Source organism: Pecten maximus, chromosome 3 (assembly GCF_902652985.1).
Source record: "Pecten maximus chromosome 3, xPecMax1.1, whole genome shotgun sequence".
Lineage (NCBI taxonomy): Eukaryota > Metazoa > Mollusca > Bivalvia > Pectinida > Pectinidae > Pecten > Pecten maximus.
The window spans coordinates 10,064,168-10,084,423 of record NC_047017.1 but is presented as its reverse complement, the minus strand read 5'-3'; the positions used below and the strand labels follow the sequence as shown (position 1 = coordinate 10,084,423).

The 20,256-nt window shown below is 37.1% G+C and overlaps 1 protein-coding gene across 5 annotated transcripts in view; it reads left to right on the top strand.

Annotated features, from left to right (window-relative positions):
• LOC117323153 (phosphofurin acidic cluster sorting protein 2-like) overlaps positions 1-20,256 on the top strand; it is a 52,545-nt gene that overhangs the window by 20,657 nt on the left and 11,632 nt on the right. For 3 of the 5 annotated variants that reach the window (XR_004531657.1, XR_004531658.1, XM_033878192.1), the window contains exons 7-17: positions 695-757; positions 3,619-3,791; positions 3,908-3,953; positions 6,659-6,718; positions 8,344-8,397; positions 8,962-9,129; positions 15,176-15,280; positions 17,858-17,964; positions 18,429-18,583; positions 18,964-19,074; positions 19,393-19,495. Coding sequence is in view for 3 of the 5 variants with exons in the window: in XM_033878192.1 (XP_033734083.1) it covers positions 695-757; positions 3,619-3,791; positions 3,908-3,953; positions 6,659-6,718; positions 8,344-8,397; positions 8,962-9,129; positions 15,176-15,280; positions 17,858-17,964; positions 18,429-18,583; positions 18,964-19,074; positions 19,393-19,495 (1,145 nt within the window). In the remaining 2 variants the exon portion in view is untranslated. The remainder of the gene's footprint in view (positions 1-694; positions 758-3,618; positions 3,792-3,907; positions 3,954-6,658; positions 6,719-8,343; positions 8,398-8,961; positions 9,130-15,175; positions 15,281-17,857; positions 17,965-18,428; positions 18,584-18,963; positions 19,075-19,392; positions 19,496-20,256) is intronic. The other 2 variants (XM_033878193.1, XM_033878194.1) reach the window with 2 other exon arrangements.

The window sequence follows — 20,256 nt, the reverse complement described above, 5'->3', positions numbered from 1 at the left end:
ATATCCACGTTAGATAAATACAGTATATCCACACTAAATAAATACAGTATATCCACGCTAGATAAATACAGTATATCCACGCTAGATAAATACAGGATATCCACGCTAGATAAATTCAGTATATCCACGGTAGATAAATACAGTATGTCTACGCTAGATAAATACAGTATATCCACACTAGATAAATACAGTATACCCATGTTAGATCAATACAGTATATCTACACTAGATAAATACGGTATATCCACGCTAGATAAATACAGTATATCCATGCTAGATAAATACAGTATATCCACGCTAGATAAATACAGTATATCCACACTAAATAAATACAGTATATCCACGCTAGATAAATACAGTATATCCACGCTAGATAAATACAGGATATCCACGCTAGATAAATTCAGTATATCCACGCTAGATAAATACAGTATATCCACGCTAGATAAATACAGTATATCCACGCTAGATAAATACAGTGTATCCATGCTAGATAAATACAAGTATATGCCACGCTAGATAAATACAGTATATCCTCGCTAGATAAATACAGTATATCTTCTCCAAAAGTGCTGACCATATAAGTGAGAAAAATAAATTTAATGAATTAGCACACCACAACACCACTAAATCATGTCATTTGGACCACAAGCATATAAATTTAATGAAGATGTATTTTTGACCTGTCTTTCAGCTACAGAGGAACATAAAACAGAGATTTATCGCTTTGCTGAAGAAGTTCAAGGCTTCAGAAGATGTAAGTACAATCACCAGAGTAATACACAAGTTAGAGGTTTACTGTCTTGTTATCTGTGTTTCCATCTCTTTCAGTGCCAAAGGAAGGAAATTTATTTGATAATCGCCTTTTCTCCGTTGTGCATCTGTAAACAATTTATATTTTTGACTTCTTCTCAGAAACCCATGAACCAATTCCAATGAAATTTTGCAGAAACTTCCATGGCCAAAAAAGGTCAACCAAAATTGTGAATTATATGGTCCCCACCCCCAGGGGAATGAGAGGTGGGGCAAAAAGGGGTCAAATTGACTGAAATTTCTTCTCAAGACCCAAATAACGAACAATCAAATACTCTTCATGGATGAAAGGGTCTTAAGGTGTTTTACCAAAATTGTGAATTTAATGACCCTGGGATCTCATGTTGGGGGTGAGGGTAAACTTTACTATAGTTTACGTAAGGAAATCACAGTTTTGACTATCATTTGTTTGATTTCTATTGGAATCTTAAAACTCAGGTGACTGTTAAGGCCCATGGGCCTCTTGTTAAATGTTTAAACAGCAAGAAAATTGTTTGATTTTAACCTGGCATTGGTAAGATATTGGCATGTTAAGCTGACTGGAATACCTGGTGAAGAGAAAAAATGTGAAATATGTTACACTTAAGTGTAATCCGTGGTAGTAAATGTTGACATTTAAATAGTGACGCTGATCTGTATGTAACTATTGATTGTTATAAACACAGACAGTAGATTGTCAGGAGTAGCTGTTACAGGTCCACATCAACACTAAACTCTATAGCCTTATATAGCATGGTAAGTTATAAACACAGACAGTAGAATGTGAGGAGTAGCTCTCTCTAGCCTTATATAGCATGGTAAGACGGTAAAATCTTCTGGAGTCAAAATACCAATATGGTAAAACTTCAACTGTGGGTCCTAGTTAACAGTATCTAATGTTACTTGTCACGATTCATATATAACACAGCTATTGCCAATTGGTTTTGCTTTTATTTTATCATTAAAATTTTAATATATCTTTTGTTTCAGATATATCTTTAGCTTAATGTTTGTTAAAAGAACTTCAGATAGAAAAAAATGTTTTTTGTCGTCTTGATACTTCACAATAATCATTTCCATGTTTTTATCATTTTAATGCTTCGAATCTGGATCATTATTTTCTTGATTTTACCTCAATCTTGGTCGTCCTGTAAAATATCACAATATTATTACAGATAGACTGTTTGTGTCTTATTTCTGTGACTATTGTTAAGTGTAGTTTCTACACAAACCTGATATAGTGTTGTGACAGTTTTTATGTTGATGGTTAGAAATGTCAAATCAATTACCTTTTGGTGCAGCGGTGGTTCCCAGTGCTGTAAGCTTATATTGGCTGGCATTAGGTCTCATATAAATTATCCACACACAGCAATTAAGTCCAGATTTCATAAAAATCACATAGCTATTATTGAAATATTTATCTTCAAATAAGCCCCCACCTCTTAGTGTAAAGGTTAAGAACTGTACTTATCCTCAAATGAGCCCCACCCCAAGTGTAGATGTTTAAAACAGTATTTATCCTCAAATAAGCCCCACCCCAAGTGTAGATGTTTAAAACAGTATTTATCCTCAAATGAGCCCCACCCCAAGTGTAGATGTTTTAAACAGTATTTATCCTCAAATAAGCCCCACCCCAAGTGTAGATGTTTAAAACAGTATTTATCCTCAAATGAGCCCCACCCCAAGTGTAGATGTTTCAAACAGTATTTATCCTCAAATAAGCCCAGCCCCCTAGTGTAGATGTTTAAAACAGTATTTATCCTCAAATAAGCCCCACCCCAAGTGTTGATGTTTAAAACAGTATTTATCCTCAAATAAGCCCCACCCCAAGTGTAGATGTTTAAAACAGTATTTATCCTCAAATAAGCCCCTCTCTTTATTGTAAAGGTTTAGTACAGTTATTATCTTCAAATTAGCTCCCTCCTCCTAGTGTTTAAGTTTAAGTACTGTATTTCTCCTCAAATAAGCACCCTCCCCTAGGGTAAAGTTTTGTATCGTATTGATCCTCTAATAAGCCCCTCCCCTAGGGTAAAGTTTTGTGCCGTATTGATCCTCTAATAAGCCTCCTCCCCTAGGGTAAAGTTTTGTATCGTATTGATCCTCTATTAAGCCCCCTCTTCTAGGGTAAAATTTTGTACCGTATTGATCCTCTAATAAGCCTCCTCATCTAGGGTAAAGTTTTGTACTGTATTGATCCTCTAATAAGCCCCCTCCCCTAGGGTAAAATTTTGTACCGTATTGATCCTCAAATAAGCCCCCTCCCCTAGGGTAAAATTTTGTACCGTATTGATCCTCAAATAAGCCCCCTCCCCTAGGGTAAAGTTTTGTACCGTATTGATCCTCTAATAAGCCCCCTCCCCTAGGGTAAAGTTTTGTATTGTATTGATCCTCTAATAAGCCCCCTCCCCTAGGGTAAAGTTTGTACCGCCCCTCCCCTAGGGTAAAGTTTTGTACCGTATTGATCCTCTAATAAGCCCCTCCCCTAGGGTAAAGTTTTGTACTGTATTGATCCTCTAATAAGCCCCTCCCCTAGTGTAAAAGTATAAGTATTTAAGTTTGGGTAGGGCTTATTTATGAACCACATTTAGCTTGCTTTTTTAAATTGATGATTCTACAAAAACGGAAAAGGGGCTTATTTGAGGATACAAAATGATTCAGTTTTGCTAAATTACCTCCCTTGTTTGTTATTTATCAGAAATATAAATATGTCTGATGATATCATGTAAAGTTGTCATAGGAAGTCACATGACAAGGTAGTGTTCACTGTATAATGTACAACGGTCTTGTGGTGAGTAATAACAAATAATGGTTTGTTGTCTGTAACAGGGTCTTGATTCGGAGGCTGACCATGAACTTGGTGACCCCGATGCAAATCCTGATCCTGCAGATGCTGATGACATTGAAGATTTAATTGATGAACTGGAGGATTTGAGTGACAGCGGTCCAGAACCTGAGTTAGATGCTGTCAGTGTGGTGTCTACTCCCAAACCCAGATTAAGGTAAAGCTGAATACTGACTATGTTAGAATAGTACATGCTATAATTTGTCACCTTTGATGTGGTTTACAGCTGGGTTCGGGAGTTTTTATATTGATGATAACTTGTCTATATTTCAGGCCATTTTTTACCCGTAATGGATTTGATGCCTCGGAGTCCAGTAAGGTGAGTAGTACCTTGTGGACTCTTGTTACGCATGGTCAGAGTAGTGGCGGCCATTTGTTGTATGCTTTGTATTAGTTCTTTTTGGTTTTATGCCTGGTACATCATTTAATAGATCTTACATATAACTTGTCTCTTGTCCAGTGTTTTGATAGTTCCGGTGTAACTGTTTAAGCTGTTACGCATGCCTGATTACCAGAAGGTAACATTCAACATCTAATCACAAGTGTTATAAAACTAGGTGTGATATCAATGTGGGGCAAATCATGACTAGACAATGTGTTGTGGTAGGGGACATGTGTTGTATCATGACTAGACAATATGTTGTGGTAGGGGACATGTATTGTATCTTGACTAGATAATGTGTTGTGGTAGGGGATATGTACTGTATCTTGACTAGATAATGTGTTGTGGTAGGGGATATGTACCACAACATATGACTAGACAATGTTTTGTGGTAGGGGACATGTATTGTATCATGACTAGACAATGTTTTGTGGTAGGGGACATGTATTGTATCATGACTAGACAATGTGTTGTGGTAGGGGACATGTATTGTATCATGACTAGACAATGTGTTGTGGTAGGGGACATAAGTTGTATCATGACTAGACAATGTGTTGTGGTGGGGGACATGTATTGTATCATGACTAGACAATGTGTTGTGGTAGGGGACATAAGTAGTATCATGACTAGACAATGTGTTGTGGTAGGGGACATAAGTAGTATCATGACTAGACAATGTGTTGTGGTGGGGGACATGTATTGTATCATGACTAGACAATGTGTTGTGGTAGGGGACATAAGTTGTATCATGACTAGACAATGTGTTGTGGTGGGGGACATGTATTGTATCAGGACTAGACAATGTGTTGTGGTAGGGGACATAAGTTGTATCATGACTAGACAATGTGTTGTGGTAGGGGACATGTATTGTATCATGACTAGACAGTGTGTTGTGGTAGGGGACATGTATTGTATCATGACTAGACAATGTGTTGTGGTGGGGGACATGTGTTGTATCATGACTAGACAATGTGTTGTGGTAGGGGACATGTATTGTATCATGACTAGACAATGTGTTGTGGTGGGGGTCATGTATTGTATCATGACTAGACAATGTGTTGTGGTAGGGGACATAAGTTGTATCATGACTAGACAATGTGTTGTGGTAGGGGACATGTATTGTATCATGACTAGACAATGTGTTGTGGTAGGGGACATGTATTGTATCATGACTAGACAATGTGTTGTGGTGGGGGTCATGTATTGTATCATGACTAGACAATGTGTTGTGGTAGGGGACATAAGTTGTATCATGACTAGACAATGTGTTGTGGTAGGGGACATAAGTTGTATCATGACTAGACAATGTGTTGTGGTAGGGGACAGGTATTGTATCATGACTAGACAATGTGTTGTGGTAGGGGACATGTATTGTGCCAGGACTAGACAATGTGTTGTGGTAGGGGACATGTATTGTATCATGACTAAACAATGTGTTGTGGTAGAGGAACTTCATTATTACATCTTTCTACCTGTATTTTGTTTCTAAATCTTCAAAATTGTGTGCATTATGGAACATATCTAATCTTTTAGTATGCTGATTAAATCCATTGATACTAGAGTGATGTAGGAAGCTTTTAGAATTAGTCTGTAGAACTGTTCTGTGTGGATAAGAGATTTGTCTGTAGAACTGTTCTGTGTGGATAAGAGATTTGTCTGTAGAACTGTTCTGTGTGGATAAGAGATTTGTCTGTAGTACTGTTCTGTGTGGATAAGAGATTTGTCTGTAGAACAGTTCTGTGTAGATAAGAGATTTGTCTGTAGAACTGTTCTGTGTGGATAAGAGATTTGTCTGTAGAACTGTTCTGTGTAGATAAGAGATTTGTCTGTAGAACTGTTCTGTGTGCATAAGAGATTTGTCTGTAGAACGGTTCTGTGTAGATAAGAGATTTGTCTGTAGAACTGTTCTGTGTAGATAAGAGATTTGTCTTTAGAACGGTTCTGTGTAGATAAGAGATTTGTCTGTAGTACTGTTTTGTGTAGATAAAAGTTTTGTCTGTAGAACTGTTCTGTGTGGATAAGAGATTTGTCTGTAGAACGGTTCTGTGTAGATAAGAGATTTGTCTGTAGAACGGTTCTGTGTAGATAAGAGATTTGTCTGTAGAACTGTTCTGTGTGGACAAGAGATTTGTCTGTAGAACTGTTCTGTGTGGATAAGAGATTTGTCTGTAGAACTGTTCTGTGTGGATAAGAGATTTGTCTGTAGAACTGTTCTGTGTGGATTAGAGATTTGTCTGTAGTACTGTTCTGTGTAGATAAGAGATTTGTCTGTAGAACAGTTCTGTGTAGATAAGAGATTTGTCTGTAGTACTGTTCTGTGTAGATAAGAGATTTGTTTGTAGAACAGTTCTGTGTAGATAAGAGATTTGTCTGTAGTACTGTTCTGTGTAGATAAGAGTTTTGTCTGTAGAACTGTTCTGTGTGGATAAGAGATTTGTTTGTAGAACTGTTCTGTGTAGATAAGAGATTTGTTTGTAGAACTGTTCTGTGTAGATAAGAGATTTGTCTGTAGAACTGTTCTGTGTAGATAAGAGATTTGTCTGTGGTACTGTTTTGTGTAGATGTTTCTGTAGTAAGTGTGATGTTACTATAACCTATAGAAAATAACAGTCTGTGTGCATGACTTTCATGTTGTTGTACAGGAAAGTGGCAAACTCAGTGATGACAACAGTTCAAGGAAAAATGACTCCGACAGTTTAGCTGTAAGTACATTTCATTTTGTTTATTTTTCTGTTTTTAGAGTTTTTGTGCTCGTCGTATTTCTGGCATAATTTGATGTGCAAATATATATAATGTAATACGAGTTAATTGTAATCCCTACATACTAAAGGAATGATAATGTGATTTGTTAAGTTGTCAGCCTTGGTAACCAATGGATATTATTCTCTTAGGATTAGGCACTCATATTCTATATAAAATTTAGTGAAATTTTGAAGAATTCTCAAAATGTTTATTTTAAAGATGACCTAGAAAAGAACTGGTAAGACTCTACAGTGAAAACTTGTTCTTTGAATCAACTTGTTAAATTTCAGCATAAAACTTTAAGCTTGCTATTCTTTCACAAAAAAAATAAATACCAAGGATACAATCATTTTCACAGGAATCATGTTTTGTGTGATAAACTAATCACCTGTGTGAATAAGAATAATTCCTCCTAGATGAGGGACCACCGTAGAAATAGGTGTATGATCTTGTATGGCTATTCAGCATGTGGCACGGAAATAATCTATACTTTGCTGTAGTATTTCTAGGAGTATCTGGAAACTTCTCTTGCTTCATCTGTTGATTTGCTTGGTATGTGACACTGAAGATGAAGTTTTCTGATTCATTGCAGAGACAATCTCCAATCTTATTCTGTTGTTAACTCATTTGGTCCGAATGACTGCTGTGGCACAGTGTCCGTCATCTGTATGTTAACTTTTCCCTTTAATTTTGGTTCAAAGGATTGTTGAATAAAGTGGACTTGATTTTGTATAGATTAGAGGCATGTATCCCCTAGGGCTAGACGGCAGAGACCCAAAGAGGGGGATATTAAATAGATGTATATATAGCCTTTGCTTATATAATAATGTGTAAATGAAAGAATTTTACTTACATTTGACCTGGAGCGTCCGTGGGTAAATGGAACTTCATGTTGTGCAAATTTAGAGCGTAATTGCATAAACAAATGGTCTAGTCTGATTCCTGGATACTTTCTCTCTGAAGGGTATAACACTGCTAGGGGCTTAGAAGTTCTGCCCAAATTAGGAAAATTTGAATGTTAATGCTGAAAAGCCTACTTCTCTTGTACAGTTAAGTGTATTTCAACAAAATTTTCAATGAAGCAGACTTAATATTAGTAAGTGAGATGTTACATTATAGAAGGTTTGTTTTTCGTTAGGTCCTGAACCCATAGTAGAGAATTATTTGTTATATAACATTAAATGAGTATATTTTTGCATTACTTTTTCAAATATATGGGTGAGTGATGCAGGCCCTCTGGGCATCTTTTGACACAGACAAATAACATAAAAATAGAACTGGCTACTTTGACATTCTGCATGTTGTTAATAAACTAGTGTCAGCCACGTATGTTTAACGTAAAAGTCTAAGCAGACAGCCAGTTTTTAGAATTTACGTTTGCATAACAGCATCGTTTTGTGTTTTTAAATGCTTTTCAGGTAATTAGTTTCGTACATTGTACCATAACTTTGGTGTCAGGATGGTATAATCTTAGACAGGTTTTGTTACTTGACAATAGATTTTGAACTGGATGTAGTAAACAATGGGTGTGGGAGATCCACGTAAAGTTTATAAGCCTCTAAATCTATGGCCCATGTTAATTTAGGAATGTGTGCAGCCCTTGATTGAGGGAAGCCAAGAGAAGGCGGCGCCATGCGAGGTAATGTATGGGCACAGACTCCTCTGTTCTACCTCTCTAGTCGATACGTCCACCACTCAGGCACTGACAGTCTGCATGGTTTACAGGGTGAATTTGTGCTGTCATGCAGTTTAACTTTTTAAAGATAGTCCTCCCCAAAATAAAATATCAGCCTATTTTTACCTGAAACAGGGTTATATTTATTTTCTGGGTATAGGAAGAAGTGTTCATAGATGCTTTAAAGTCACCATGTTTAAATTGTATTATTAACAAGTACATATAATTTTTCATCATCGTCATGTATGTGATATCAGATGTCAGACAATTTTTGGATACCTCTACTGCGACAAGCACTTATTTGTGTTTATGTGTTTTGTTTGTGTAAGATTTTGTTCCTTTGCTTGGTGTGTGGGATGGTATGCTGCAGGATGTTATCGGGGTTCATTGGGCCATTTATATGCCTCTTATTGGTTTTAAAACAATAGTATCGCTAGCTCATGCAAACTAATTACCATATTAGCTAATTAGCAATTGGTACGATGACTCATGCAGTGATAAAAAGCTCATCTGTTTGGGTGTATGTAGGACCGCGATACTGATCCAGACCAGGTCGAATCTCACTGCAAGCCCAAATCTCCAAAACTGAAACCCAAGATGTCACGCATGCGGAGCCGCTCTTACCGAGAAAAACAAGTGAAGAAGGATGTGAAACAACTTGTGCGCCGGAATAGTACTGGAGTGGTAGAGGGCTCGGTCAGTAACCGGCTAACACTGTGTGGTATTGGACTGACCAGACTGATTTGCATATTCATATATCATTAGGCTGTCTAAACCTTGCCAGCATACATTTACCCTTTTTTTTTCTTGCGCCTTTCACTCAGCTAGCTTACACTGCACTTTTTTCTTCAGTCTTTTTCTCTGATTTTTTATCATTCATCTTTGGTGGTTTTTTTCTTAAAAAAATAATGATTGAACTGTATGTAATTTAGATTTAGATTTGATTTAAGGTCGTAGTTTACTATGTGTGCACTTTGAAATTTAGTGAATTTTGGTGAAATGGGGGGATTTGCTGAGCTAGGTATACTAACCTACATTTTATACTAGTTTATATTTTTATACACCGAGCATGTTCTTGAGCCTGATTACACCTGGTTTTTGGAATGCAAGTTGAAGATCCCACCCAAGTTTGATATTTAAGTACAGAAACCTACAATATTGAATAGAGAATGGAGCAGTGTTTACTGATGGAAGTTAAAGATATCCTACTCAAGTTAGATATAACTTCCATATCCTATTTTAATTGAGAATGGAAAAGCGTTGCATTGACTGTGGTATTTTGAAATGTTAAAATTGAAAGTGAAAAGAGATATTATGGAAAGAAGTTTTTCATGACTAGTTAAGAATTGAAAGTGGAAAGAGATATGGAAAGAAGTTTTTCGTTACTAGTTAAGATATGGTAGGGCGTCTCTTGTTGGTTGGGTGTCCAATTTTTTCTTAAGTTTTTGTTTCATCTGCTCACCTGAAAAAAAGCAGGTGATACACAGGTATTATTATGTTGGCATCGGTGTCGATATTGGTTTCTTCGGCATCCACATGGAAGTTTCTGCACAATTACTCAAGTTCCCTTGGCCGATCCATCTCAAACTTCATGCAGATCTTCCTTATCTCAAGTGCATGCTTGGATTGCTTTTCAGGTCCGAAGGTCAAAGGTCAAGGTCACTGTTATTTAAGATAGAATATTTGCTTTCGTGTGACAACTTAAGTTCTCTTGGGTCGATTAACTCAAACTTCATGCAGATCTTCCTTACCACAAGTGCTTGCTTGGGATGGCTTTTTAGATCCAGTGTTTCGGTGTTACTATAAATAGAAAACCTGTTCTCATGCAGTAACTCTTGTAATCACCCAACTTTCTGCACTGGCAACACATCCACTTATGTGGAATTTTTGTAAGAACCACACAAAGGTTAAGAATATAATTCTTGTTTAGAAGTTTCCTGAGATGAGACCCAACAAAATCCAATATGGCCATCATATATTGCTGTTAATAGGTCAAAGATAGGGTATTACTAAAACAATTTTAATGTCAAAGATAGGGTATTACTAAAACAATTTTAATGTCAAAGATAGGGTATTACTAAAACAATTTTAATGTCAAAGATAGGGTATTACTAAAACAATTTTAATCTATCATGGTACAATTGTTTATTCTTGGTGCATGTGGTAAAGGTACTTAAGATACGGTTTTAAAATCCCATAATTCAAGATGGCTGCCATACCTTTTGATTGGTCCACACATTTCCTGGTATTACCACTGTGATGTTGGTCTGATATTGTTCCTCTAATTGAGGGTAATGTATGGCCCTTGTCAGATAACATATATGGTTAATGATTTATTACGATATACCAAAGTCTGAAATGATCTGTGTGACCTTTGTGTTTGTAGCCTATGAATATGGTCAAGCACAAGTAGGACCTCTAACTGTTAATAATGATAATTATTGTAAGCAAGTACATACGAAACAAATGATTTATTCCTCTTTGGCTTCTATCTTTTTTCTTCTGCCTGTTTCTGCTTTTTTGTTTAAACCCATCATCAAACGGTATTTCACGGTGACACTGTGGTTATGTTTCAACTTACCACTAAACGGTATTTCACAGTGATGCAGTGGTTATATTTTAACTACCACTTAACGGTATTTCACGGTGATGCAGTGGTTATATTTTAACTACCACTTAACGGTATTTCACGGTGATGCAGTGGTTATATTTTAACTACCACTTAACGGTATTTCACGGTGATGCAGTGGTTATATTTTAACTACCACTTAACGGTATTTCACGGTGATGTTGTGGTCAACCTACCACTAAACAATATTTCACGATGATTCTGTGGTTATGTTGACTGGTGTCACAGAAAGCTCAAGTGGTGGTTCCTCTATCATCCCTAATCCATCCGCCATGCTTTAGTTTCCAATCATTAACTGTCCTAAAAGTAGCCTTCTTCTTCAACCAAATTTTCTATGTTCAGCTATAATGCTGACATTTACACATGCATATACAAAGTATAATTTATTGTATGTGCATAATTAGTGAAATGGCTAGGTTCTCCTCTATGCTTTGATAAAAGAGCGGAAGTGGGACCGACATGTTACTGTTTCGTCGGGACTCACGTTGCTATTAGCAGCTATTTAGCTCAGTTTCTGAGAAAATGTAGTGTATAATTAATAGCTTGCTTATTTTTAAATTGCCAGAGTTTTTGAGAGGAACTTTGGGACATATCATCTTCGTCAACATTGAGAAGTTGTGTAGTAGTTTTTTACCATTATGTATCTGTGTTTCACCACTCCAAACCTTTGTTAGAAACAATATTGAGAGTTATATCTACTGTTAAGTGTTTTTACACTACCAACCAAAGTAATATTAGCAGACAAAAAGGTGAAAAGCAAGTCCATGCACATTAATACATAAAGACTAGTAATTCGTGTATTGGTTGGACATAAAAATGTTTTGTGGTGATTCATGTTTAAGGTGGAGTGTCCCAATTGGGGTTCCCTCACCCCCCCCCCCCCCCCCCCCCTTTTTTTTTTACTATAATTGAAAAGGTTCTAGATTTCTATTTTACAAAAACAACATGCCCCCACACCTGGGAATTGACCCCAAGACTTCTTGTTTTTAAAGGAAATTAGAGGGAAACTCTACCTTAAACCTATAACAATAATAATTGTAATTTGTGCAGGGCACGATTCACACAGATTTCCTTGTCATATTCAGAACTGGACTAATGCATAAAATATATGACTTTCCTCACACATTGTACAGGTAAAAACAGGGATCCCAACTGATGATTGGTTATATGGTTTTATACATTGATTAGTTTTGAAACTAAAGACAGTTGGGCTCCCTAGACTATCGGGGTATACTTTGGCTGGTATATGTGTTATGTAAATTATTACAACATCGGATGACTTTTATCCCCTTATTCCTTGTTGGTCACACTATATTGATGGCCAGGTCCCAGTATCTGTTGTCATTGAAGCTGTGGTATCTGATATTTGAAGCATTAGTGCATGTATGAATGATGCCCTTTGTATGAGGAGTCGTATGCATGTGTGGTTTGGTGGTTGCAGTGTAATACTAACCTATTAATTGGGGAGATATTAATATCAAGTCCAGCTTAATATAAAGAGCCTTTGCTTTCCAGAATATTGACCAACTTTGTATTGAAATACTTCAAGGAAGCATTCTTAATATAGAAATTGAACAATGTTAGAAACATTTAGTTTTTTCAACCCAAAGGAAGGAGTACCCTGTAGTTTACCTGAAGAAAAGGGACTATATGTGGATCACTGATATTTTGTATAATCTACGAGTTACGGTCATTGATTCAGAAATATTGGTTATGTTTATTTAAAAAAATTTAAACATTCAGTAAAATCTTTCAGATTTATGTAATTTACATGATATTTTTGGACAATTTTATGTTATGTTATTTTTATAAGGATGATTACAAAAAAAATGTATTGACTAAATTTACAGTATTTGTTTGACGAATTAAGTAATTTATGGGATATTTTTTAGGATTAAATGTTTGTTTCTATACAACTAACAATTACAGAATTTATCGTGACTAAATTTACAGGATTTGTTTTATGGATTAAATAATTTATTGGATTTTTTTTTAGGATTAAGTAATTGACATCAAGTATTAAGGAATAAATGTTTTAGAAGAGTTTCTATAAATAATAATGTAATGTGGTTTCTTAATTACAAACTTACTACATGTATATCGTTATAGCATCCTAAACATTTAAACATACAGAGGTGAGAGGATGAATTGATAGCATATCTTGGTGACATAGGTGACTAAATTAATAGCTAATAAAGATAATAAATACCATAATAGTGAAGGTGAAGGTCAACCATAACCGTCCTATAGTTAAAACTCTTCCTCCTGTAGTTACAGTTTCCATAACGATCAACACTAATATTCAGTCATAGACAAAACTTGCTTCATTAACATATCAGCTTAATTATTGGTACATGTATTATTTTTTCAAATGTTTTCATCTTCCATAATATATTAAATAAGTATTTATTCCAAAAATGCTTTAATTATCTTTTGTTGGTTAAAAAGTTGAAATTTAAAAAAAAAAAGAAAAAAAAAAAAGAATAATAACCCCTAGCAACTGCGTGATATACATGAAGTAATTAGGCATAACCTAGGAACTGTTGAAATTAAAATGTTGCATCGTTTCCTAATATGACACCCCTTCCCCATCATATACATTGTTAAAATTACAAAATATCAACATGAAATCAAACAATATAAACTACAGATTGATTTGTGTCAATTTTATTTTGTGGTAATTAAATTAAGATCAAATTCTATAACTAACCAGATGCAGACTTTAGTTAATGTCTTTTTTCTTGACAATGTACAATTATGGACCATAGAACTGTATACTTCCATTTCCTGTACAACTGTATGCAGGTCTTGATTAAAATTTGTGCTGCATTTTTCTTGTACAAATGGACCCAGGCCTTGATCCTTGAAATTTATGATGCTGGTCAATGTCCATGCTATCTGATTTCTCTTGTCCATTGTACATCCTTCTGTTTCAGGTCGGTAAGTATCTATGTAGATACAGGTTCAATGGAACTATAGTGAAATAGTTATGTGATGTTTCAGTGACTAATATGATATGTACCCTATAAGCTACTTCAGTCACCATGACTAAAAAGCCTCTATGTAAAGTAAGGTGTATCATGGTTTCACAGGTGGAGTTGGCAGTCAAGAATATACTGGATATGTTAAAAATGTATGAAATGACAATTTAATTGAAAATCAAAATGACACACTGATCTGACTAGACTGTGTAGTATCAGGTCATGTGACTGCACAGTATTCACACTCAGGGGATTAGTATCCATGGTGATCCCATTGAGACCGGAGAGACTCATGCTAGACTTGTTTCGACATTCATTACAATACCTGTGGCTGATACTGTTGGAATGCCGTTTGAGGATCAGACCCCCACTTAGGGCTCAAGATTCAGTAGATGGAAATTAGTTTCATATGAAGTAGTTTTAACCAACTCACCACAGACAACTTACTTCTATCAGAAGCACCATTAGAATTAGGGCCTGAACCACTGTCAACTTCTATCTGAGGGGCTGAGATGGCCGAGTTTTTAAGGTGTTCCAACACTTTATCACTAGCCCCCTACCTCTGGGTTGCGAGTTCGAAACCTACATGGGGCAATTGCCAGGTACTGACCGTAGGTCGATAGTTTTTCTCTGGGTACTCAGGCTTTCCTCCACTTTCCAAAACATGGCATGTCCTTAAATGACCCTGGCTGTTGATAGGATGTTAAACAAAATCAAACAAACTTCTATCTGAAGCACCATTAGAATTGAAGCCCGACATAAGACTTCAGATCTAGGACATCACAGATTATCTTATAACATTTTTTGACAGTATATTTCCAACTGCTAACAAGGTCTTAACTATGGGTAGTGAAGGGTCTCTTATGTATCAGTTACAATTTATTTGTGGAAAATCTGGTATAAGAAACTTACCCCTTACAGTGCAAATTTACCCTGTGGAAAAAACATGGTACATATTGTAATATTCACTGAAATGGCACAAAGATTTCACCAGCATGAACCTGTATCAACCTTAAATGTCAACAAATGACTCCCTTTCCCTTGTCACTATTAATTCCAGCATGATTTATTTTGTTATTGACAAAACAGTTGCTTGACAACCTATTAGATATATAATGGTTTTATATTACAGCCCAGGAAGGCCTTGCTGGATCAGTTGAGTGCTGTCCTTGGAGGTTCTGATGATCTACTCCCGGAGAATGTTGTCTTGGTAAACACAGTGGAGTGGCAGGGACAGGTGTGTGGTCAGCCTGACTTACTACCCTCAACACCTACCCTCAACACCTACTCTCAACACCTACTCTCAACATCTTACCCTCAACATCTTACCCTCAACATAACACTCAACACCTACCCTCAACATACACCCTCAACACCTACCCTCAACACCTACCCTCAACACCTATTCTCAACATCTTACCCTCAACATTTTACCCTCAACATAACACTCAACACCTACCCTCATTGGCTCAACATACACCCTCAACACCTACCCTCAACACCTACCCTCAACACCTACTCTCAACACCTACTCTCAACACCTACTCTCAACATCTTACCCTCAACTTCTTACCCTCAACATCTTACCCTCAACGTACACCCTCAACACCTACACTCAACACCTACCCTCAACAACTATCCTACATATATACCCAATAATATACCCTTAACACATATCTCAACACCTACCCTCAACACCTACCCTCAACACATTCCCTCAACACCGGTACCTACCCTCAATACCTACCCTTAACACCTACCTCAACATCACCCTCAACACCCTCAAGATAGCCCTCAATATATACCTACAAATATATCCTTGACACTTAACCTCAACACATATTTCAACACTTACCCTCAAAACCTACGCTCAACATAACTTTCAATATATACCCACAAATGTACCAACACATAAGGTTACCTTTAACACATATCTGAACACCTATCCTCAAAACCTGCCCTCAAAACCTACCCTCAAAACCTACCCTCAACATAACCTTCAACACACAAACTCAACACCTACCCTCAACATGCAACATCAACACCTACCCTCAACACCTGCCCTCAACACACAAGCTCAACGCCTACCCTCAACATAACCCTCAACACCTACCCTCAACATGCAACATCAACACCTACCCTCAAAACACCTACCCTCAACACCTACCCTCAACGCCTACCCTCAACAACTACCTTCAACGCCTACCCTCAACACCTACCCTCAACACCTACCCTCAACAACTACCCTCAATGCCTACCCTCAACATAACCCTCAACACCTACCCTCAAAAGCTAACCTCATCATTACCTTCAATATATACCCAAAAATGTGCCCATAACACATAAGTTTACCCTTAAAACATATCTAAACACCTACCTCAAAACATACCCTCAACATTACTAACAAATATACCCTTAACACATACCCTTTACACATATCCTTTACACATATCTTCTACATGTTCTGTACCCTCAACACCTGCCCTCAAATTACCCTCAACACCTTCCCTCAACACTTCCCCTCAACACCTTCCCTCAACATCTACCCTCAACACACACCCTCAACACACTCCCTCAAAACATTTGACCCTCAACACCTACCCTCAACACATTCCTGCAACATGTTCCCTCAACACCTGCCCTCAAATTATCCTCAACACCGGCACTCAACACTTCCCCTCAACACCTTCCCTCAACATCTACCCTCAACACACACCCTCAACACACTCCCTCAAAACATTTGACCCTCAACACCTACCCTCAACACATTCCTGCAACATGTTCCCTCAACACCTGCCCTAAAATTATCCTCAACACCGACACTCAACACATTCCCTCAATACCTACCCTCAACACATAAACATGTACTTTAAATGATATCTTTCAAAAAAATGTCCATTAAAAAATAATCTTGATATCTGTAACAGTCTCCACAAATTATCTGACATGTAAACTTTAGTAGAGTCTATACACTTTGGTTTCCCTTTTGTCGTCGGCGTCCCACCCCACTCTAAAGATTTTTGGATCAGTTTTTGGAAAGCTTCTAAGTCCAAAAGTATACACCACATACCCTTTTAATTTGGTTTATACATTCATTAGAGGTCTAGGAGTAATGTTATGGCAAAATCATGCAGAAAAAAATTGTGATTTTTTCGCATTTTACCATTTTGTGAACTTAACTTTTTTAGCACCAAAATCCACTTTAAAAGTTTTTGGGGTAAGTTTTGGAAAGCTTGTAAGTCCACACCCTTCTAATTTGGTTATGCATTCATTAGAGGTCTAGGAGTGATATTATGTGACGTACAATTTCAAAATGACATCCTTATATACATACATAAAAAATGAATGCATAGTGTGATTGCTCTCCCCGGTGAGCTTTCGCATTCATTGATAGCTCTTGTTCCACTTGGGTTGTAAATAAGCAATATTCCTTTTAATGCAAGGTCAGTGGACAAGGTCAGTGGTCAAGGTCAAGGTTTTTGACCTGGTAATTGTTTAGGGATTGATGCTAAAGTCGGTTAAAGGTCTGGAGGTAAAATTCTCCATCTCTTTTCTGTAATCTTTTCATAAAACAAAATTAACTTCATAAAGTTAAGTCTATGAATAACAATTAAGAAACATGATACTTGCTTCATCAAGCTAATTTGGTGGCACCCAAGGTCAGGGATGTTCTGTTGAGATGATTAGAAGCGGTTCCTGAGTATTTTTCCCCTATCAGCAGAATCAGTGTTCAGGTCATTTTTACTTGTTCATGTTTGGTAACTGTAGGATATATTTCCATTCAGTGACTACATGATCATGATTCTTGGTTCAGTTGATGGTCCAGAAACTCCAAGAGAAACAGCTCAAGGTCATCTGTACATGTGGAGATGCTGACGTCAAGGCGGCCATGAGTTTCCTTGTTACAAAAATTCAAAAATTGTAAGTACCACCAGTAAATCAATATTCAAAGATAGCATGTACACAAAACAACACAAATCTTCATTGTATAAACACAATTTTCCTCAGAACTAGTCATGTAACAAAAATTACTACATTCTATTCTCATGCTTAGATGTTGTATAAATATATTATGTGTATACTTCCATGGTTTGTAATATATTGCAATTTTGTGATGAGCATTTTAAACAAATGTTCAGTTTACAGATTATATGATCTGAGCACAATCAAAGCATTTCTGATTTCAGTTTGAAGTACATCTTAGAAATTCCTTTTTTTTGAGTTTGAATAAATTCCTGCATTAAGTTCAGAAATCAAACAAGGTACAGCAAGACAAAAGTTCAACAGAATTGTGTTATATGTTTATTTGGTGATCTACAGTCTATTTAGCCATATCCATTGTGTACAGCGGTCTGGTTTAGTGTCTGAGTTGCCTCCCTTTACAGTTGTAATAGTAACTCTAAAAGTCCACACCCGGTGAAGGTGGGCATTGCTGGGGGCGATGGCTACATCAACTCAGTACTGCGGCCGTATGTAGAACAGTTCTCGGCAAAACCACACGACTGGCAGAACTACGTACGATTTCTAGTCATACCATTCGGTAAGTAAAACAGGTCAAGTTGGTGGTGCTCTAAATATCTCAGGAATATTTTCTAAATTCACTTCTGGGATTAAATTCTGACCTTAGTTTTGACCCATTGACTCCAGATGAAGTGATGTTTCTTTGTCTGCAGTCTTTTGTCATCCTTGAACATTTCTTGTTCTTATATGTAGTAAGATAGTAATACAATCTGCCAGCAAAGATCTGTGATGTGTAAGTAATAATATCATAATGAACTGAGGTCGACATATAGTAAATTTTAAGATCTGGTGAGCGATGCAGGCCTTTTGGACCTCTTGGTACTGTTTATTTAACCTTGATACTCATCTTCATGTCCTTAATATGGGAGATAACTCTGTATTCTGTTTGACATGTTACAGGTGCGAGTTGTATAGGGAAACATCTTGGCGCCCTGGATAACACATACAGTTCACTGTTCCTCGACTCTCTATGGAAGGACACATTCGAGAAACCAGAGATATCTAAATTAGGTAACCAAAACCAGAGTCATGTATAGTCCATCATTATAGATATAGAACATTGTAAAAAGCCTATTTGGGTACAGAATATAGCTGGACAAATTTTGAATTGTTAGCCTATTATCTAACACCAATATTGTAAGAGGCTCTATATTGTAGAATCATTCTAGAAATGTACTTGTAATAGAAAGTATAATCTATGTTCACACGACTGTATATATATTAAATAGCTTGACCGCTCGATAAACATGTATCTATTTAAAGTTTTCTTTCTGAATCAGTTAAGTGTTGTTGATTACTTGGTAATTGAGAAATATTCTATCATTTCAGATTCTCAGGAAATTCTTAATCGGGTTTCCAAGTACCTGAGTAATGCTAACGGACTGTTACAAATCCCAATCTCAGAGGCAATGGTCATGTGTCGAGGTAGAAGGTATGTATCCCGATCTCTGAGGCAATGGTCATGTGTCGAGGTAGAAGGTGAGTATCCTGACTCTGAGGCAATGGTCATGTGTCGAGGTAGAAGGTAAGTATCCCGATCTCTGAGGCGATGGTCATGTGTCAAGGTAGAAGGTATGTATCCCGATCTCTGAGGCAATGGTCATGTGTCGAGGTAGAAGGTAAGTATCCCGACACTGAGGTGATGGTCATGTGTCGAGGTAGAAGGTAAGTATCCTGACTCTGAGGCGATGGTCATGTGTCGAGGTAGAAGGTATGTATCCCGATCTCTAAGGCGATGGTCATGTGTCGAGGTAGAAGGTAAGTATCCTGACTCTGAGGCGATGGTCATGTGTCAAGGTAGAAGGTATGTATCCCGATCTCTGAGGTGATGGTCATGTGTCGAGGTAGAAGGTATGTATCCCGATCTCTGAGGTGATGGTCATGTGTCAAGGTAGAAGGTAATTATCCTGATCTCAAAGGTGATGGTCATGTGTCGAGGTAGAAGGTATGTATCCCGATCTCTGAGGTGATGGTCATGTGTCGAGGTAGAAGGTAAATATCCCGACTCTGAGGTGATGGTCATGTGTCGAGGTAGAAGGTAAGTATCCCGACTCTGAGGTGATGGTCATGTGTCGAGGTAGAAGGTAATTATCCCGATCTTTGAGGCGATGGTCATGTGTCGAGGTAGAAGGTATGTATCCCGATCTCTGAGGCGATGGTCATGTGTCGAGGTAGAAGGTATGTATCCTGACT